The sequence below is a fragment of the Stegodyphus dumicola genome, chromosome X2 (genome assembly GCF_044657685.1).
Source record: "Stegodyphus dumicola isolate Sdum_Otavi_A_Nest chromosome X2, ASM4465768v1".
NCBI lineage: Eukaryota > Metazoa > Arthropoda > Arachnida > Araneae > Eresidae > Stegodyphus > Stegodyphus dumicola.
In genome coordinates this window covers 154,884,235-154,900,416 of record NC_140781.1, presented here as the reverse complement: position 1 = coordinate 154,900,416, position 16,182 = coordinate 154,884,235, and the positions used below count along the sequence as shown (strand labels likewise).

General features: G+C 33.1%; 1 protein-coding gene across 2 annotated transcripts in view; it reads right to left on the bottom strand.

Annotated features, from left to right (window-relative positions):
- Window positions 1-15,933, bottom strand: part of LOC118181426 (E3 ubiquitin-protein ligase goliath-like) — a 108,195-nt gene extending 92,262 nt beyond the window's left edge. The window contains exon 1 of one of the 2 annotated variants that reach the window (XM_085809709.1): window positions 15,691-15,933. In XM_085809709.1, coding sequence (XP_085665835.1) covers window positions 15,691-15,778 — 88 coding nt within the window. In that variant the 5' untranslated portion in view covers window positions 15,779-15,933. The remainder of the gene's footprint in view (window positions 1-15,690) is intronic. The other variant, XM_035350573.2, reaches the window with a different exon arrangement.
- Window positions 15,934-16,182: the final 249 nt, after the last annotated feature.

The following is a 16,182-nucleotide window of genomic DNA, read 5'->3' as shown; positions in this document are numbered from 1 at the left end:
TGGGAAGTTGGAGTAAGGCCGCAGTGTGACAAGTGTGGCTGCAGAGTTCGGAATTGCTCACAGCATCGTTTCACGACTTTGGAGACAATTTCAAACTACAGGAACAGCTATCCGGGGGTTTAGTAGTGGTCGTCCACGAGGAACCACACCCGCAGATGACCGGTATATTGCCTTACAGGCCAGAAGAAACAGGCGGCAGACAGCGGGAGAAATCACTAGACACACGACACAGGCTACTGGACGACCGATATCGCGTTTTACCGTGGCCAGAAGACTGCACGGTGGTGGTCTGTTCGCACGACGCCCTGTACGGTGTGTACCTCTAACGCCTGCCCATCGGAGAAGGCGTTCTCTGTGGTGCCGGGAACACCGGAATTGGAGAGACAATGAATGGAGACCAGTACTCTTTACAGATGAGAGCAGATTCAGTTTGAGTAGCGATTCTCATCGCATACTCATCTGGAGAGAACGGGGAAGCCGCAATCATCCCTCGAACATCATTAAAAGAGACAGGTATGGAGGTGGCGGTGTTCTCGTTTGGGGAGGCATCATGCTTCGTAGTCGTACAGACCTTCACATCTTCGACGCAGGTTCAGTCAACGGGACCCGTTATTGTAATGAGATTCTTCTTTCATATGTGCGTCTTTTTAGAGGCGCTATGGGTCCGCAGTTCCTTTTCATGAACGACAAAGCACCATGTCATCGCACAGTAGCTGCCGAACAGCTCTTAGAGAGTGAGGATATTGAACGTATGGATTGGCCGGCACGATCTCCGGATCTTAATCCCATCGAGCATGTATGGGATTTTCTAGGCAGACGCTTGGCAGCTCGTACCTTACCACCAGTAACGATTCTGGAGCTTTGATTGGCGCTGCAAGACGAATGGGCAGCAATGCCTCAACAACTCATTGACACCCTCATTCTCAGCATGGGCAGACGCTGTGAAACCTGCCTAGCAGTCAGGGGAGATCATATCCCCTATTAAAGACCGGATGTTTCTTGCTGGACACCCATCACAGGGATGTTTCGGCCTTCAGTCGCATTGCGCTCCATGCTACTTTTTCAATAAAACTTCTTTTTATCCCTCTGATTTCTCTTTTAGTAAGTGTTGCTTACATTACTCATGTCCTTACGTATTGGGGATCTTACGGTATTAAATGTGTTGATTTGGAAAGCTTTTGTACAAAGTTATATTGAAAAAAAACCGTCTCGTCCTTAATTCTTGCACACCAGTGTATATACGAACAGTATATATGAAACAAGGTATAAAATATCAAAGAAAAATATGCTAAAACCGCAAAGCGAATTAACGTATGTATATTTATGTAATATCAAAATATCAGTATAAATGGTTGGTTAAGATTTCTAAGGCAATTGGAAATGTTTAAGTTATATATATATATTATTTTATTAGTATACAAGTAAAATATAGTTATTTTTAAGCTACTTTACATATGTGTGTTTAAGTATGTATGTGTCTATGTATATATCATTAGATTAGATTTACATGTCATTGATAAAGAGTAATCCAGTGCAAATCAATGACAGAAGTATAAATATTCTACGAAATTACTTCGCTTTCTAGATTTTTATAAGCTTCAACATATTTCTTAAACAGCATCTCATTGCTGAATTCATATCCAAGCCGTTTCTGTATCTTATTTTTTCAATACTGAATGAGATTTATAAAATTATTTCATATAAATATTGATATATATTGAAAATGCAGTTTCTTAAATGAACGAATTAAGGAGAAAAGACGTTTAGGTCCTTTTTCTAATTATTCTTGAAGCATATATATTAAAAAACAGTGGCACATTAATACACATCACTGAACTAAGGTGCTCGATAGAGGACAGATTAATTAGCTAATAAATTTTTGTTTTCATTGAGCGACAATGTATTCATGTGCATTTTATAACAAAGAAAGCATACCAGAAGAACTTTCAGCTTTCGCAATCATTGTTTTTTCTTTAAATATCTAAATAATTCATATTCAAACATTCCATCCCTTTACAATTAGAAATAACTACTTGAAAATGATATTTTAATCGATTTTAATTATCATTTTCCCTCTGGCACACTCCTGTTTTAGAGCTCAACAGAAATCGATTAGCTTTTTGGAGGTTTCATTTTCCTTTATAGTACACTTACGTTGTACACATACATTACTCCGTAATCATCACTAGCACCTCTTAACATCTCTGGGAAAAAATTAATATGGGATTCTAGAAAATGATTCTTAGCGATGCTAAGATTATTATTATTAAACGTTGGCAGGTCATCATGCTTCAAAAGAACCTCATTGTTTAAAGGTAGATTAGCATCATGATCACATCCTTGCCTAAAAATAAAAGCTGCTAACAGTCAGTAACAAATATCTGTCAGTAACAAATATCTGTCTTTCTATGCCTATGCCTTTAAATAGAGATGTATTTGACTTATAGTTTACCTTTCAATAATCCATTTCCATAGTACAAAATTACATGCATTCAAAGAATTCAATTTTTCCATATTTTCCTCTTTAGAAAAGCGAATGCAGAGAAGTTAAGATGTTTAAAACGTCCTGACATTTTTGTACTTCCAAAGCGCGAAGTCCTCCTTTTATCTAGCGTCTGTCTCTTTTCCTTTCTTTACAATCCACGACTGGACCGCAATTGATCAGTATTCGTACACATTTTGGTAGCTACTGACTTAAAGTAAGGAACAAATAAGAGTTCTCTCTGTAGCTGCATTCCAATTTTTATTGAAAGCACCTCTGGCGCTAAACCCTCTGCGAAATTAACAAAAAAATTATCAAGCAAGAATTTTTTTTGATTTTATTCTTGATTATACTGTTATTCAACAAGACATAAAAATAATTTTCTTTTAAAAAATATCTCCTTTTATGACCTCTAGCACACATGCTTACTTTCCCTTTCGTATTTAACATCATTCTCCTTTTCTTGACCGCAACTAAGAGAATCACAGGAAAGGAATGAACCATCAAAGGGAGCTCGAATTCTTGTGCGTCAATGAGGGAAGGAATTTTTGGGGCGAAAAAGCATATACACGGTTATAGCGACTTTCGTTATCCTATTAATCCGTTCTGAAACTGGATTAAATCCTCCCCCCACCGTACAGCCACAATCTTCTTTTGGAAAGCAGTAATACTGAGATCACAGATGATTTTTCTTTCCTCTTTAAACAGTAATCAGCACAAATATATTTTTAATGCTTAAAAATCAGAGCACATGGCGTGCTCATTTTTGGCCCTCCATTTTCACACTTCTGTTTCTGCAACAACTACGAACATTTTCTACTCAGGTTCGAAAAGCGTTTTTGAAAACTAAGGTTGGTAGATCAACCGACTTTATATAACTGTGCTTTCGCAGGGCCGATCAAGATGGTGCGGAGGGGTGTGGGGATAGATAGCGGGGTCAAGATGAACCAGATAGCGGTACAAGATACGTAAGCAAGATAGCGGGGGGCAAGATGATGTACAGCATGTGGGCGGCCAAATTTAAAGTGGGAAATTATTATCAAACATATTTCTGTAAAAAAAGGGCGGCAATTTTAATTTGCACGTGGACGGCCGACCGTCTAGCATCAGTTTATTAGGTATAGGCAAACCACCAAGGCCGTAGCTAGGGTTTTCAGCACCCGTGCACAAGTGATGATTTCGCGTCCCCTTCTGTTTGCAAGGAATAGAAACATTTAATGCTAAAATTTCATACCATCAGTTTGTCGCAAACTGGATGCTGCGCCCGAGGACAGATGCCCCTCTTGCTCCCTCCTAGCTACGTGACTGAAAACTACACCATTATTCTTTGTGTAGGTAATTATTTACTTCTTTTTTTAAAAAAAATATACATATAAATAATTAATTATGAAATAGAAATCACATCGTCAATTTATCACATCATGTAAACTCGCAGCATTAGATGATAAGCTATTCACCCACATATATTATATGATCACATCCCGCTTCCATTATGAATTTTACAATACTTCAATTTTCGTAAAAAGTAATTTCTAAGCTTTCATAATTTTTTTTTTCCTGGCTAATAAACATCAGCCGACTCACATTTAAGGCACTATATTAATATAATTAAAGAAAAGTCTTGAAATAAGAATACTGAAGTTTTAAACAATGAAATATTTTATGGCACATGAGTTAGCATATGGATAAGCACATGGATTTTAACATTTTATTAGTTTGAGGACATTTTTAAAACGTTTATTTTTTAAAGCGACTTTTAAATGAGAAAATCTGTGTTCGAAGTTTCTTCCTTCTTTTTATCAAACACTATAAAATCTATAGTTATAAGTGTGTCATTTTAATGACCTGGATCTGAAGCACTTTAAACGGCTTTACTTTGAAAATCAAAATTATGCGCTACTAAACAAACAGTATTCACCTCAGTATTCCGTGTTACTATCCACATAAAATATTGTTTCTCTACAAATAAGATCACTGACCTTCTTAGGAAGTGAAATGCAACGACTTCTTGTAAGTATCCTCGCGAAGACCTCTTAAAGGCGTGCTTCAATAAAGTTTCCATCACGTTTAGCTAGAGCGAAAGAACCAAGAGGTTTTTGTACTGAAGCTTTTGTTTATTTGTTTTTCATCCTGCTCAGATCTCTAATAACCTTCGAGGTAAGGATTCTAGTTAAGATCTGTACATCTGGGAAAGCCAGCTGTGTATTTCTGCTACGCACTAAGTATATAAAGAACTGCTAATAAAAAAAACTTAAAAACAAAACAAACTCTTTGCATTTTATATCACTGCTTATATATCTGGAAATCTTCATATCTATTCAGGAAGTCCCTCACGTAAAACTCGCCTTTCCTTATTTGTTAGTTAACTGTAGTAAAGGAAGCAAGGGTTATTTAAAGGGAGAACTGCATTCTTGTACGACTTTCAGGTAAATTAGTTTGCATTTAAGATTGGAAAATTTATTTCTTTTACAGCTGAAATCGAAATTAATATCTGGCGACCTAATACATCTTTTAAAAGAGTATTGATATCATATCTATCTTATATTTTTTAGTTCGGGCGCCACTGTAGAGACATTGGGATATTTTTGGGGGCAGCAGATGTGAGAAATGAGCAATGCCTTCGAAGGGACTCGAACCACGGACCTCTGGAAAACGCGTCGAGGAAGCTGACCTACAAAGGTATGCTAAGAAGGCGGGAGAAATACTTTATATGTTTTCTTAAATTATCACACAGTTAAAATATGTATTGTTAAATATCACACACAGTTACAATATATATTCTTAAATATCACACACAGTTGGGCCTTGGATTATATGAAACCAAAGTGTCTGAGAAATGAAGAACATATGGAAAAAAATGGCAGTTTCCGAAGAAAAGGTTTTGATTATTAACAATAGATTAATCATATTTCTGCACTTAAACAGCTGAATGGAAGCCAATCAACTAACACCGACAAACACAGATATTATTTTATGTTCTATGCCGGGCACCTGAATCTGCTAGCTACATAAGATTTTAGTTATGTGTAATGCAAATACAAGCCAGTTCTCCTTAAAAAATTTTTTCCTACAAAAGGATCTCGCTGTACAGACTGGCAGTCCTTTTGTTCGTTGGTATAATGCAGGGGTTCCCAACAGTGTCATTGTTGACCTCCCTGGGGGGGGGGTAGATGAAATTTTACAGAAGGTCAATGATGATCAAGGGGTTGAGAGCCCAATATGCACCAGTAATTGATCGACATCATCATGATCCTACTGATTACAAAATATTTATTAATAAATTTTTATAATTAATTGTTTATTAATATAAACCAATATCATAACTGTAATCAAGAAATCTAATAAAATAAATATAAGGGAAATACACTAAAAGATATTAAAATTTGCTTCTAAGACACTGAAATTTTGAATGTGCCAACATGGCTCACAGAACCGCTGAACTGCGATGCATTTGATCTTGATATTTTTATGCAAGAAGAGTTGACTGCACTGAAGGAGCATGTTGAAGTACAAGTCTTATTCGAAACATGTGGGTCAGCTAAGTTTTAGAATTTAAAAGTCATCTGAGAGACATATATAAAAATAAAATTTTTAACTGAATATTATTGAGTTTTCTTTATTCTTATCTAGTAGAAGCAGGCTTCAGTCAAGTCAATAATTTAAAGAAAACAAGAAACAGACTGCATATTTTTGAACACGACAATTTAAGAATTAAGTAGTTTTTTATAGAATATTAAACAAGTTGCATCCATACATAAAATGCAGCCATCACGTGATTAAAATCTAATTTTTTGGCATTCGAATTTGTGATTTTGTTTCTGAAAACTTGTTTATATTTGAAAAATATAAAAAATAATAAATATAAATATAAAAAACCTCCTCTCCATAGTCCATAATCCAGACTCGTCGGGACTTCGGCGATTCCGGATTAGGGGTTTTTCCGGATTATAGATCATCAATTTAAATCTGATAAGATGGCATGCAGAAATTATACAATTAAAAATATGAAACCGTAATTTATGAAATAAAGCGCAATTATGATCTAAAGGGTATCAAAATTTACAAAAAAAACTTAATATTCATTTGTTTACTTTATTACACATTTCTTTCAATGTAAGTTGTTTAAGTTGCTTCATTTTTTGTGCTAATACTTTCTCTTTAATTCTATAAATAGATATAACTTCTTTTCCAGATACAAAGTTCCACTGTTCACGTCCTGTAATTGCTGTGTCGAGAATACCGACTAACTTGTCAATCGAAATTTTTTCGTTTTCAATAACGTTCTCTGTTACTTTCTTCACCGTCGGAAGCGCACATGGGTAAATGCTTTACTGGCTTTATGCGCATGCGGACTCGCACATCAAACGTGCATGCGTAAGTTTGTGGTTTTGAGGTCCGGATTATAGATTCCGGATAATGGACGTCCGGATTACGGACTTTGTACCGTACTGATTTTATTTACTCCTATAAACTCATCACCAAGCTAATAACACAATTGATGACTTCAATTCAGATTTGGGAAATGATCACTCATATAAGAAAAATTATTTTTTAAAAAATAAATAAAATGTTTTTTGAAGTTTTACCATTCATATTTCACAAAGAAGCATTATGACTTTAATAACGTCTCAACTAAAACATATATTGATATGATTAAGCAACTGAAGTATATTTAGTATATTGTTACAATAAATCAAAAAAGTAAAAGATCAAAATAATTTGTCTTTTTAAAAACATGATTTTCTAAGCATAAAAAACTGAAGTATTCTTGTGTTCTTGTAATCAAGCATTTCTTAAATACTGTACAAATATAAACAGAAAGTCAGCCTATTTTAAAATATTTAATTTTATTTTGTTTATATATTACTAACACACCAAAATTTATTTGTCATTATATAATTCATTTATTTGTTTTTAATACAATGCTAAATGTTAAATGCCAGTTAAATACTGGTAATTCACATCTCGGTAATATGATGCGACTCATCAGATCAAATGCTACTAAATAGTTTTAATATATAATCGTTTTTAGAAAATTTCAAGCATTCTGCTAACATTCCTCTTCAAAAGTAGTCTTCATATTACGAACACGTAAGCTCCCATCAGAGTTACCACAGATGTAACTCTCTTATAACTAATTTTGTATGCTTGTAGGGCATATAGCCTGGTGACAGAAAGGGTGTTAAATTTTCAAACATAAATTCCCACAGCAATTGAATTATATCTGATATTGTAATTTAAATTTGAACCTAGAACCTTCAGAAGTGAAACGATAAATCAAAATAGCATGCAGTGTCCTATGATGGAACCTCTTCTATCCCAAAGAAAGCATGAATGAATGTAAAAACCCTCACCTATGCCTTAATGGGAAAAGAAATATAATGATCTTAAGGATATTGTAATCAAATCTATGATGCCTATATTTTAACTTTATATGCAGATTACATAACACTGGTAAATAGCACTAAAATGTTATTTAATTTAACAGGATATAATATCACATTTAAAAATAATCTAGTATACTTTATGCCTTGAACTGTTCAATCAATAACTCCTAGATATGAAATTAAATAATCATTTTGTTTTACTGCATTTAATGATGCCATCTTGGTCTGTAAAATTATTACCAGATTGAGCTGATTTTCAAAAAGCATGCAAGGGTTTTCTCTTTAAAAAGACTGAAGAACAATAAGAGAAATTAGCCAGCATTTACATTATAAACATGAAAACCCATAGAATAATTTTATTCAACTGCCATGAAATAAAGCAATCTAATAGTGTTTTGCTGTTTTTGTCACTTGGATACTGGAAGCTTATATAGTACATAGTCTGTAATCCAGACGTCCATAATCTGGAATGATCTATAATCCGGACCTCAAAGTTGGACCTCAGTTGCAGATTGTGCTCTTCCTTAATCTTCTAATTGGATCCGGCTTATTATTTTTTGCAGACTGTTAGAACAATTTTATAAAAATTAAGCTTGAACTTTCAATTATGTCACAAAGAGTTTCCAATTCTGGAGCTGCCAAAGGATCTGCAAAGCGAAAGCATGTTTCGATGTCCATTACACAAAAAGTGGAATTGCTGCAACAAAATGGATAAAGGCCTATCCGTCTCAAAATTATGTGAGAAGTATGGCATTGGAAAGTCCACTATATATGACACAAGAAAAAGAAACTTTATGAATTTTTCGTGGAAGCATCTTAAACAGCTTACATTGAAAGAAATATTTAATAAAGTAAACAAATAAATATTAAGCTTTTTTTTTTTTTTTTTTTTTTTTTGGTAAATTTTGATACTCTTTAGATCATAACTGTTCTTTATTTCATAAATTACAATTTCATATTTTTAATTGTATAATTTCTGCATGGCATCTTACCACATTTAAACTGATGATCTATAATCCGGAAAAGCCCCTAATCCGGAATTGCCGAAGCCCCGATGAGTCCAGATTATGGACTTTGTACTGTATTAATTAGAAGTTGACTACCATACTGATAAGCCTCTGGTTCTAATTCTTCAAAATAGGGGGACACTTATGATTGCTTTATCTTTTTGGAACAGTTTAAAAAAAAAAAAAAAATCTGAAGGGTTTCAGATTTTTAATTACCTCCAAAGGGGCATTTTTGTAACATATTGTATGTTACCTTTATTTATTAAATATCATGTTATTCGCAGTTAAACCATAAAATTCCCTTCAACAACAATATTAAAATAATAATAACTTTAAAATGAGCATATCTTTAGAATTTCTGACACACAGTTTCGTACGCTGGAGATAAAAAGGTTTTCAGGCTTCCATATGCCCATATTGGGGTGGAAACGCATGTTATTCAAAATTTGATGACTCTAGGTACCATTGTTTTATCACAATGCGAGAAACATACATACATTTATGCAGATTCTTCACTATTTAATTTCTTTAAATCAGGGGCGTAGCTAGAGGGGGGCAAGGGGGGCATCTGTCCCCAGGCGCAGAATCCAAGGGGCACCAAACTGATGTTACGACATTTTAGAATTAAATATTTTCCATCCTTGGCAAGCAGTAGGGGGCACGAAATCTTCAGTTGTCCCTGGGCTCTGAAAACCCTAGCTACGACTCTGCTTTAAATATAATACAGGGAGATAATATTTGGAGGCAACAATTTGAAAAGTGAATAGGACATTTATAGTGCAACAATGCAAAATGCCAAAATGAAAATAATAGTCCTTCAGAGCAAACTGCCCCTTTGGATTAACAAGAAAATATACTCAAGAAACTAGTGTTGAAGAAAGTGGAAAATGAAACTCAAGGACTCCTGGATGTTTTCGATCAAAATCCAGACACTCTAGACAAACTTTTGATTACTCATGAACTCATCCATACCCTGGATATAGAATTAACAGTAAAACAATCAACAAGAAAAGCAAAAGACTTAAACTAGTACACTGAGCTATAACTTCTTATCAAAGGTTTATAATTGAATTGATTGGAACATATTAACAAGAAAAATGATTTGAAATGAAAATGAAAAAACAAAACTATAAAAGGTACAAGTTATGGATATGCTGTAGAAAAAATCAAATTGACACAAAAAATGGTATGGATATGCTAGAATTAATATAAAATATTACACATTGTATGCAATACAAAATAAAGTATTTAAAAATTGGGCACTTTTCCATTTTGCCAGCGGAAACAATCAAGTCGCCAATAAGGGTACAACTGATGCCAAAAGGAATATCTTCGCTGGTAACCTTTTACGCTTCATTTTCAAAACAAGTCGCAGCCATTTCTTATCAAATTGATTGTCTTCCAATACTGGCATGCAATTACACAGAATTTTTACTAGATAGTTAAATTTTATGCCCTACGACCATTCGTGGTAAGTCAGTCAGGATGCAATCAAACCGCTCACCCGAAGGCAAAAATACAGAAAAGGCAAAACCAAGGGTTAAATTCATCCATTCTAATGAGAATACACTAGCGAAGTAAAGCACTACAGTTTTACATAATTTCCGAGTAAGCTATTCATACGAATTGAAATAATTCTTGCATTTAAACTTGTATTCCAAATTAAGATTTAACTGGAAATTAATGTAGATAATTATTGAGAGAATTAGATTTTTGTAGCGTAGTTTACGTGAGATGAGATCACTTGGGGTCACGTGATACGAACTGGCGAATCAGGATGTTGTACCATGAAAGCATAGTAAATTCTTAAATTAATGTCCTTTTACAAATTTATTGTCTTTATTTATTGGCTTTTTTCAAAATTTTAAACCATATTAAAATGTTTATGCCTTCAAAATAAAAAAATTCTTAGAACTTACATTTGTTAACATTTTTTATGTGTATACTGTATGTTGTCGCCAACAAAGTCTGCTTGGCGAGATTTGCACCGGCGAAACAGAAAAGTACCAAAAATTGAAATATATCATATGAACATCTCTGTATATGGATAATAAAAGATTAAGAAGTTGTAACAATCTACATTGCATCCAGCTGATTCTGAGTTAATGAGCACATTTCTAATTATTTTCATGTATCTTGCTTTAAAAACTCTTATTCTGCAGACTTTTAATTTGCCAGCTTCTTAGTTCTTAATATTTTGTAAAATGTCTTAAATAAGCCTTCGAAAATCAAAAAAAAAAAAAAAAGTATTGCTAAGGGATAATAAATCTTAACTTCTAAACATGAGTTTTTTTTTTTTTTTTTTCTTTTTTACCCCCTTAAATAAAAACGTTTAAATTCACAGAAATTTTTATTTAATTACATTTTCAGACAGTATCTAGATGTACATGAGAAAAATAAATATGCAACCAAAACAGAAAATTATAGGTAAGCAATAATATTCAAACAAGAATAAAACTAAATATATTACAAACAAGTAAGACTTTTTTTTTTTTTTTTTTTTTCTTTTTTTGGTTGTTGTTGTTACTAATTGACACTTTTTTCCCCTACTTTTCACATACTTAATATTAGTCATGCAGTTATTATAATCTTTTATATAGTAGAAAGTCTGATATCTGGAATTCTGAAAGCTTCCAGGATTCCAAATATTTCCAACTTTTAGATCATCAATTTAAATCTAGTAATATGACATGTAAACACAAAAATTGGAGCTTTATTTATTGTTTAGGTCAAATAAGAATGATAATCCTCCATAACTACTGAAGGGCTGAATGTGTGACCCTGGCCAACATTAACCGTTTGACTGCTATGCGGCACAAAAGCGCTGCGTTCATTTGTCTCAAAAACCACAATGCAGTTACTTATTTTAGAATGCACTCATGTTACAAAGTACATGTGAGGTCAGACTATGTGCGTTCCCACCCACAGAGCAACAAAGACACACTGAAACTCGCAACGCTTCGTGGTTTTCGAGACAAATGAATGCAGCGCTTTTGCGCCGCATAGCAATCGAGTGGTTAATAACAACCTCAATTCAATCAGCATGTCACTTCCCAAAACACCTGATGTTTGAATGTGACAGGTAGGAATTTCCATTAACCAGGAGAAAAATTACATTTATAATACACCTGCTTCCTTTTGCTGAGTATTATCATATACTCCATTCTTACACTTTGTAAGGGAAGGGGGGAATTTTTTATATTATTATTTTTTTATTGATATTTAGACCAAAAGGCATTAGCCCTGAAGGGCTATTAATTTCAAAATGGCATTTTGCATTGATTCACTTTTCAAACTCTTGCCATCAAATATTATCGCCATGTATTATATTTAAAGAAACTAAATAATAAAGAATCTGTACGAATGTTTCTCGCACTGTAAAGAAGCCATGGTATCTAGCGCAACAAAGTTCTGCATAACATAGCTCTCCAACCTAACATGGGCACTTGGAAGGTCGAATTTCAAATTTGTCTTATTATCTATTTAAAATTTTGCAAAACTGTAACGAATTTTTGATTAACAAAATGATTTCAAACTGAGCAATGGCAACACTGTATGGAAAAAAACATTATCTCCAGCATACAAGACTATGTATCAGAAATTCTAAAGATATGCTGTTTTTAAATACTTTGTGATATTGCTGTTGAATTTAATTTTATGTATTTTAAGTGTGAATAACATGCTATATAATCATTAAAGAAGGAAAACTAAAGGTAACACACAAAATGTCAAAAAAAAAAAAAAACTCCTGGGCATAACAAAATCTAAAAGCTTTCAGATTATTTTTCTAATTATTTATTTATTTTCAGCTAGTGTTCCGGAAGTGTGGACATTGGATGTCTGGATTTCAGCCTTTGAACTACATACAATTCTGCAGAACTTAGAAATACCTGAATAAACTCTGGTACATAATACAAACCTGACATTTTCCTTAATAACACTAAAATTGCTCATTTCAACTACATATGTAACAATAATTCCTTAGAAGAAACAGTTACACAATAAACAAAAATTATATTACTGTTTTCAAAAATAAAATTATATTTTGACACAAATAAACATTGCAACAGATAGTAATGTAACACACAGAAAACACTGTGCATTTCTACATGTTCTCAACAACAAGCTGCCTGTTTCTAGATGAAAGGATCCTGTCTTAGAAGATATACCGGTTTAATCCTAGTATCTGGTGCACAAGGGATTTGGCTACTTTTGGTGACTTTATAATGAGCAGTAAACGGGACATGTACAATTAGTAGTTAAATGGGTCATTTTAGTGTTGGCGATAATTTTCAAAATCGCGCCAAGGCTGCACCGTATACTAGGATTTTACCGAAATACCTTCACAGAAATCACCAGTATTCATTTTACACATAAAACAAGCCACAAAAAAACAAGCAACCAGCCCTTTCAGAGACTAAAATTCAAAACTTAACATCGCTATCAAAAAGAGTAGATTGAAATTTTTGTATTCCAACAAAGAATACTAAAAATCATCTGTCTAATGGCAGAAATGCCTTTATGGAGGACTTCATAAGGAAAGCTGGCTCATTATTGCATTACACATTAGGAAAAACACAAAAATGTCCATGCCACCAGACCATTTGTGGGATTTGAACTTGAGTAGAACCATCACACTATCAGCGTTTGATAGGCCATCACATTTTAAAAGATTAACCATGATACAGTTTTAAGTTCATATTTCACATTCAAAAACCACACAAGTGAAATTATAACATATCATCCTTTTCATTTAAAAATAATGCTCAACTAAAATTAAAAAATGAAGTCATAATACTGTACTTCATACATACTTTCTGATTATCTGCATCCACATCGAAAAGTCACAAAACTCACTGCTGACTTATTTATGCTAAGCTTATATGCAAAAGACAACGGGCATGTTTAAAATTGTGCACTCAGAATTTCACAGAACAGTAACCAGCTAACAAAATGCACAAATGCTGCATTATGTGATGCAACTTTCAGCACTGTGCACTAGCCAAAAAGACAAAAAAAAAAAAAAAAATGTGCACACCTGGGGTTGCCACATAAATACTTTTTGGTGATACTGCGGGCTGCCACAAAACTATTTTGTTTTATCAATATCTTTCATGACTTTTCAGTGGGGGTGCAGATAATTAGAAAACATCATATTATACTTAATCAGCAATTCTTGTTTAACTTGCAGCAGGTAAAAAATACCCAATACTTACAATTAATGAAAGTCAAATTTCTGATCATTCAAGAACATGGTTTTGAATTATTTAATACTTTTTAACCAGCAGGTGTATTTCAACAACTAGCACTGATGCAAGATAAAATATCTGTTTTTCACATGACAGAAACTGGTTCACTACACAATAAAACTTTGAAGATTTTTTTTTCTTTTTTTTTAAAGGCAAGAAAGAAAGAAATTCTTGCTAATGAAAGAAATCTAAAATTTTCCATTCAAGGCATAAGTTATTTTCACTAATGAAGAGGTCCTTAAAATGTTCCTGTCCAAAATATCTAAACATTTTGCAGCTAACCCTCTGGTTGGTAGATATTGTGTTTATAAAGTAATATAAGGAAATATAAATTTAAAAGTAATACATGGAAGTTCAGAAAATAAGTAAAACAGGAATTTAGGAAACTTATATTATGGAAGTGAGAGAACTAATGACCAAAGCTGAAGGATTAAAGTTATTTTTCTAATGTAAGAAATAAAATAAAATTTCAATCTTTTGTCGATATTTTTGTCACACATTAACAAGCTATTAAAAAATGGTTGCTGCTTGTTCCAGTTAGAAAGGCCAGCTAGGGTGATGCATAAATATACTCATAAATACTTTGGATAATTAAATAGCAGCTTGTATATGATTTAAAATGAGTATTTAAGAAACGAACAGATATTACATTTGCTCATTTAACATAGAGAATTTCATAATATAAGTATTTTATTCATAAAAATAAATACTTCAGCCTTTAAAATATCAGCAGATACAAGACTTTAAGCAAGATAAGGTAAATCAGCACAAAGCAAAAACTTCTGTACAATTTAACTTCCTTTTCATGATATGAAACAATAAAACCAGCAAACTGTCATCCTATAAATTCAGATATCCAGCTCACTCATAAGGGTTCTAACAGCAGTTCTAAAATATCATTCCTACTTCAAACTCATAACAAATAAATTGTCAGAATGGGGCAGTGCTTTAAAATTTTGGAATATTATTGTTAATGTTTCTTATCTCCTCTAATTTTTTTCTTTCCTTTTCTTAAATGTAACTGCAAAAAATAGTACGTACTATATAAAATTTCTGCATTAATTTCCGTTTCCAAAGACTGTATTAGTTCCGACGTTCTATAGCTCTTCGAAATAAAAGAAATGCAATATTCTCAAAATAATCCATTAAGAAACATTTGTTTGCATAGCAATTTTTTAAGTTTTTTAATTTATTGTTTAACTTTATGTTAAACAATAAATTAAAGATTATCTTACATAATTACATAATTCTTTTATTTCTAACACAGCTTATCGGTGAAATGTTAATTAACTTCTTTCATTTAAAAAAAAACAACAGTTTAACAGTTACTTCATTATGTTTGGATCTCTTTAAAAAAACACACACACAGTTTGATATATTGGCTCTAGAGTAACATTTTCGCATATAACCTGAATGTACAAGTATATTTTCATGGCTTTAACACATGTTTAAAGCTGGTTGTCTTTTAACTAAAGTTCAGTGTAAAATATCTCCATGCTAAGAAATGCTGAAACATGTCTGTCAAATGACAAATACATTCATAAGAGTCATACAGGCATACTTACGAATTCTTAATCTCCATAGTTGCTCGCATTTAACTAATAAATTAAATTCAGAAAAGTTTGGCAAATATTGCCAACTAGTTTCACTCATTTTTAAACAGCACAGTTAGCGCTTGTTTCGATACCGGTATTTTCTCACTGAGAAACAACCAACCGAAATTCCGCCGGACCATTACAAACGGATTGTTTGCGTAAACGTTCGCACGCGATCAATAGATCGTCTGCATCAGTTTCTGGGCTCGGGCGGTTGGGTGAAGCGGAGACAGGAGAAGCGGGAGGAAGAGGCCGTGCAAGTATTTACTAGCGACAAAGGATTCCAGTGTCACGCCAAAGAATCACGAAAAATACTTTTTCAATCAAAAACGACCATAAAAGTTCCATTTATTAAGAAACGTCCATTTTGAAGAAAGATGAGGCATTCAGAATTTCCGAAACAGAAATATTAATCCGAAATTGCCGTTATCCAAAGATTAAAAAAATAGTCAGCGAAATTTT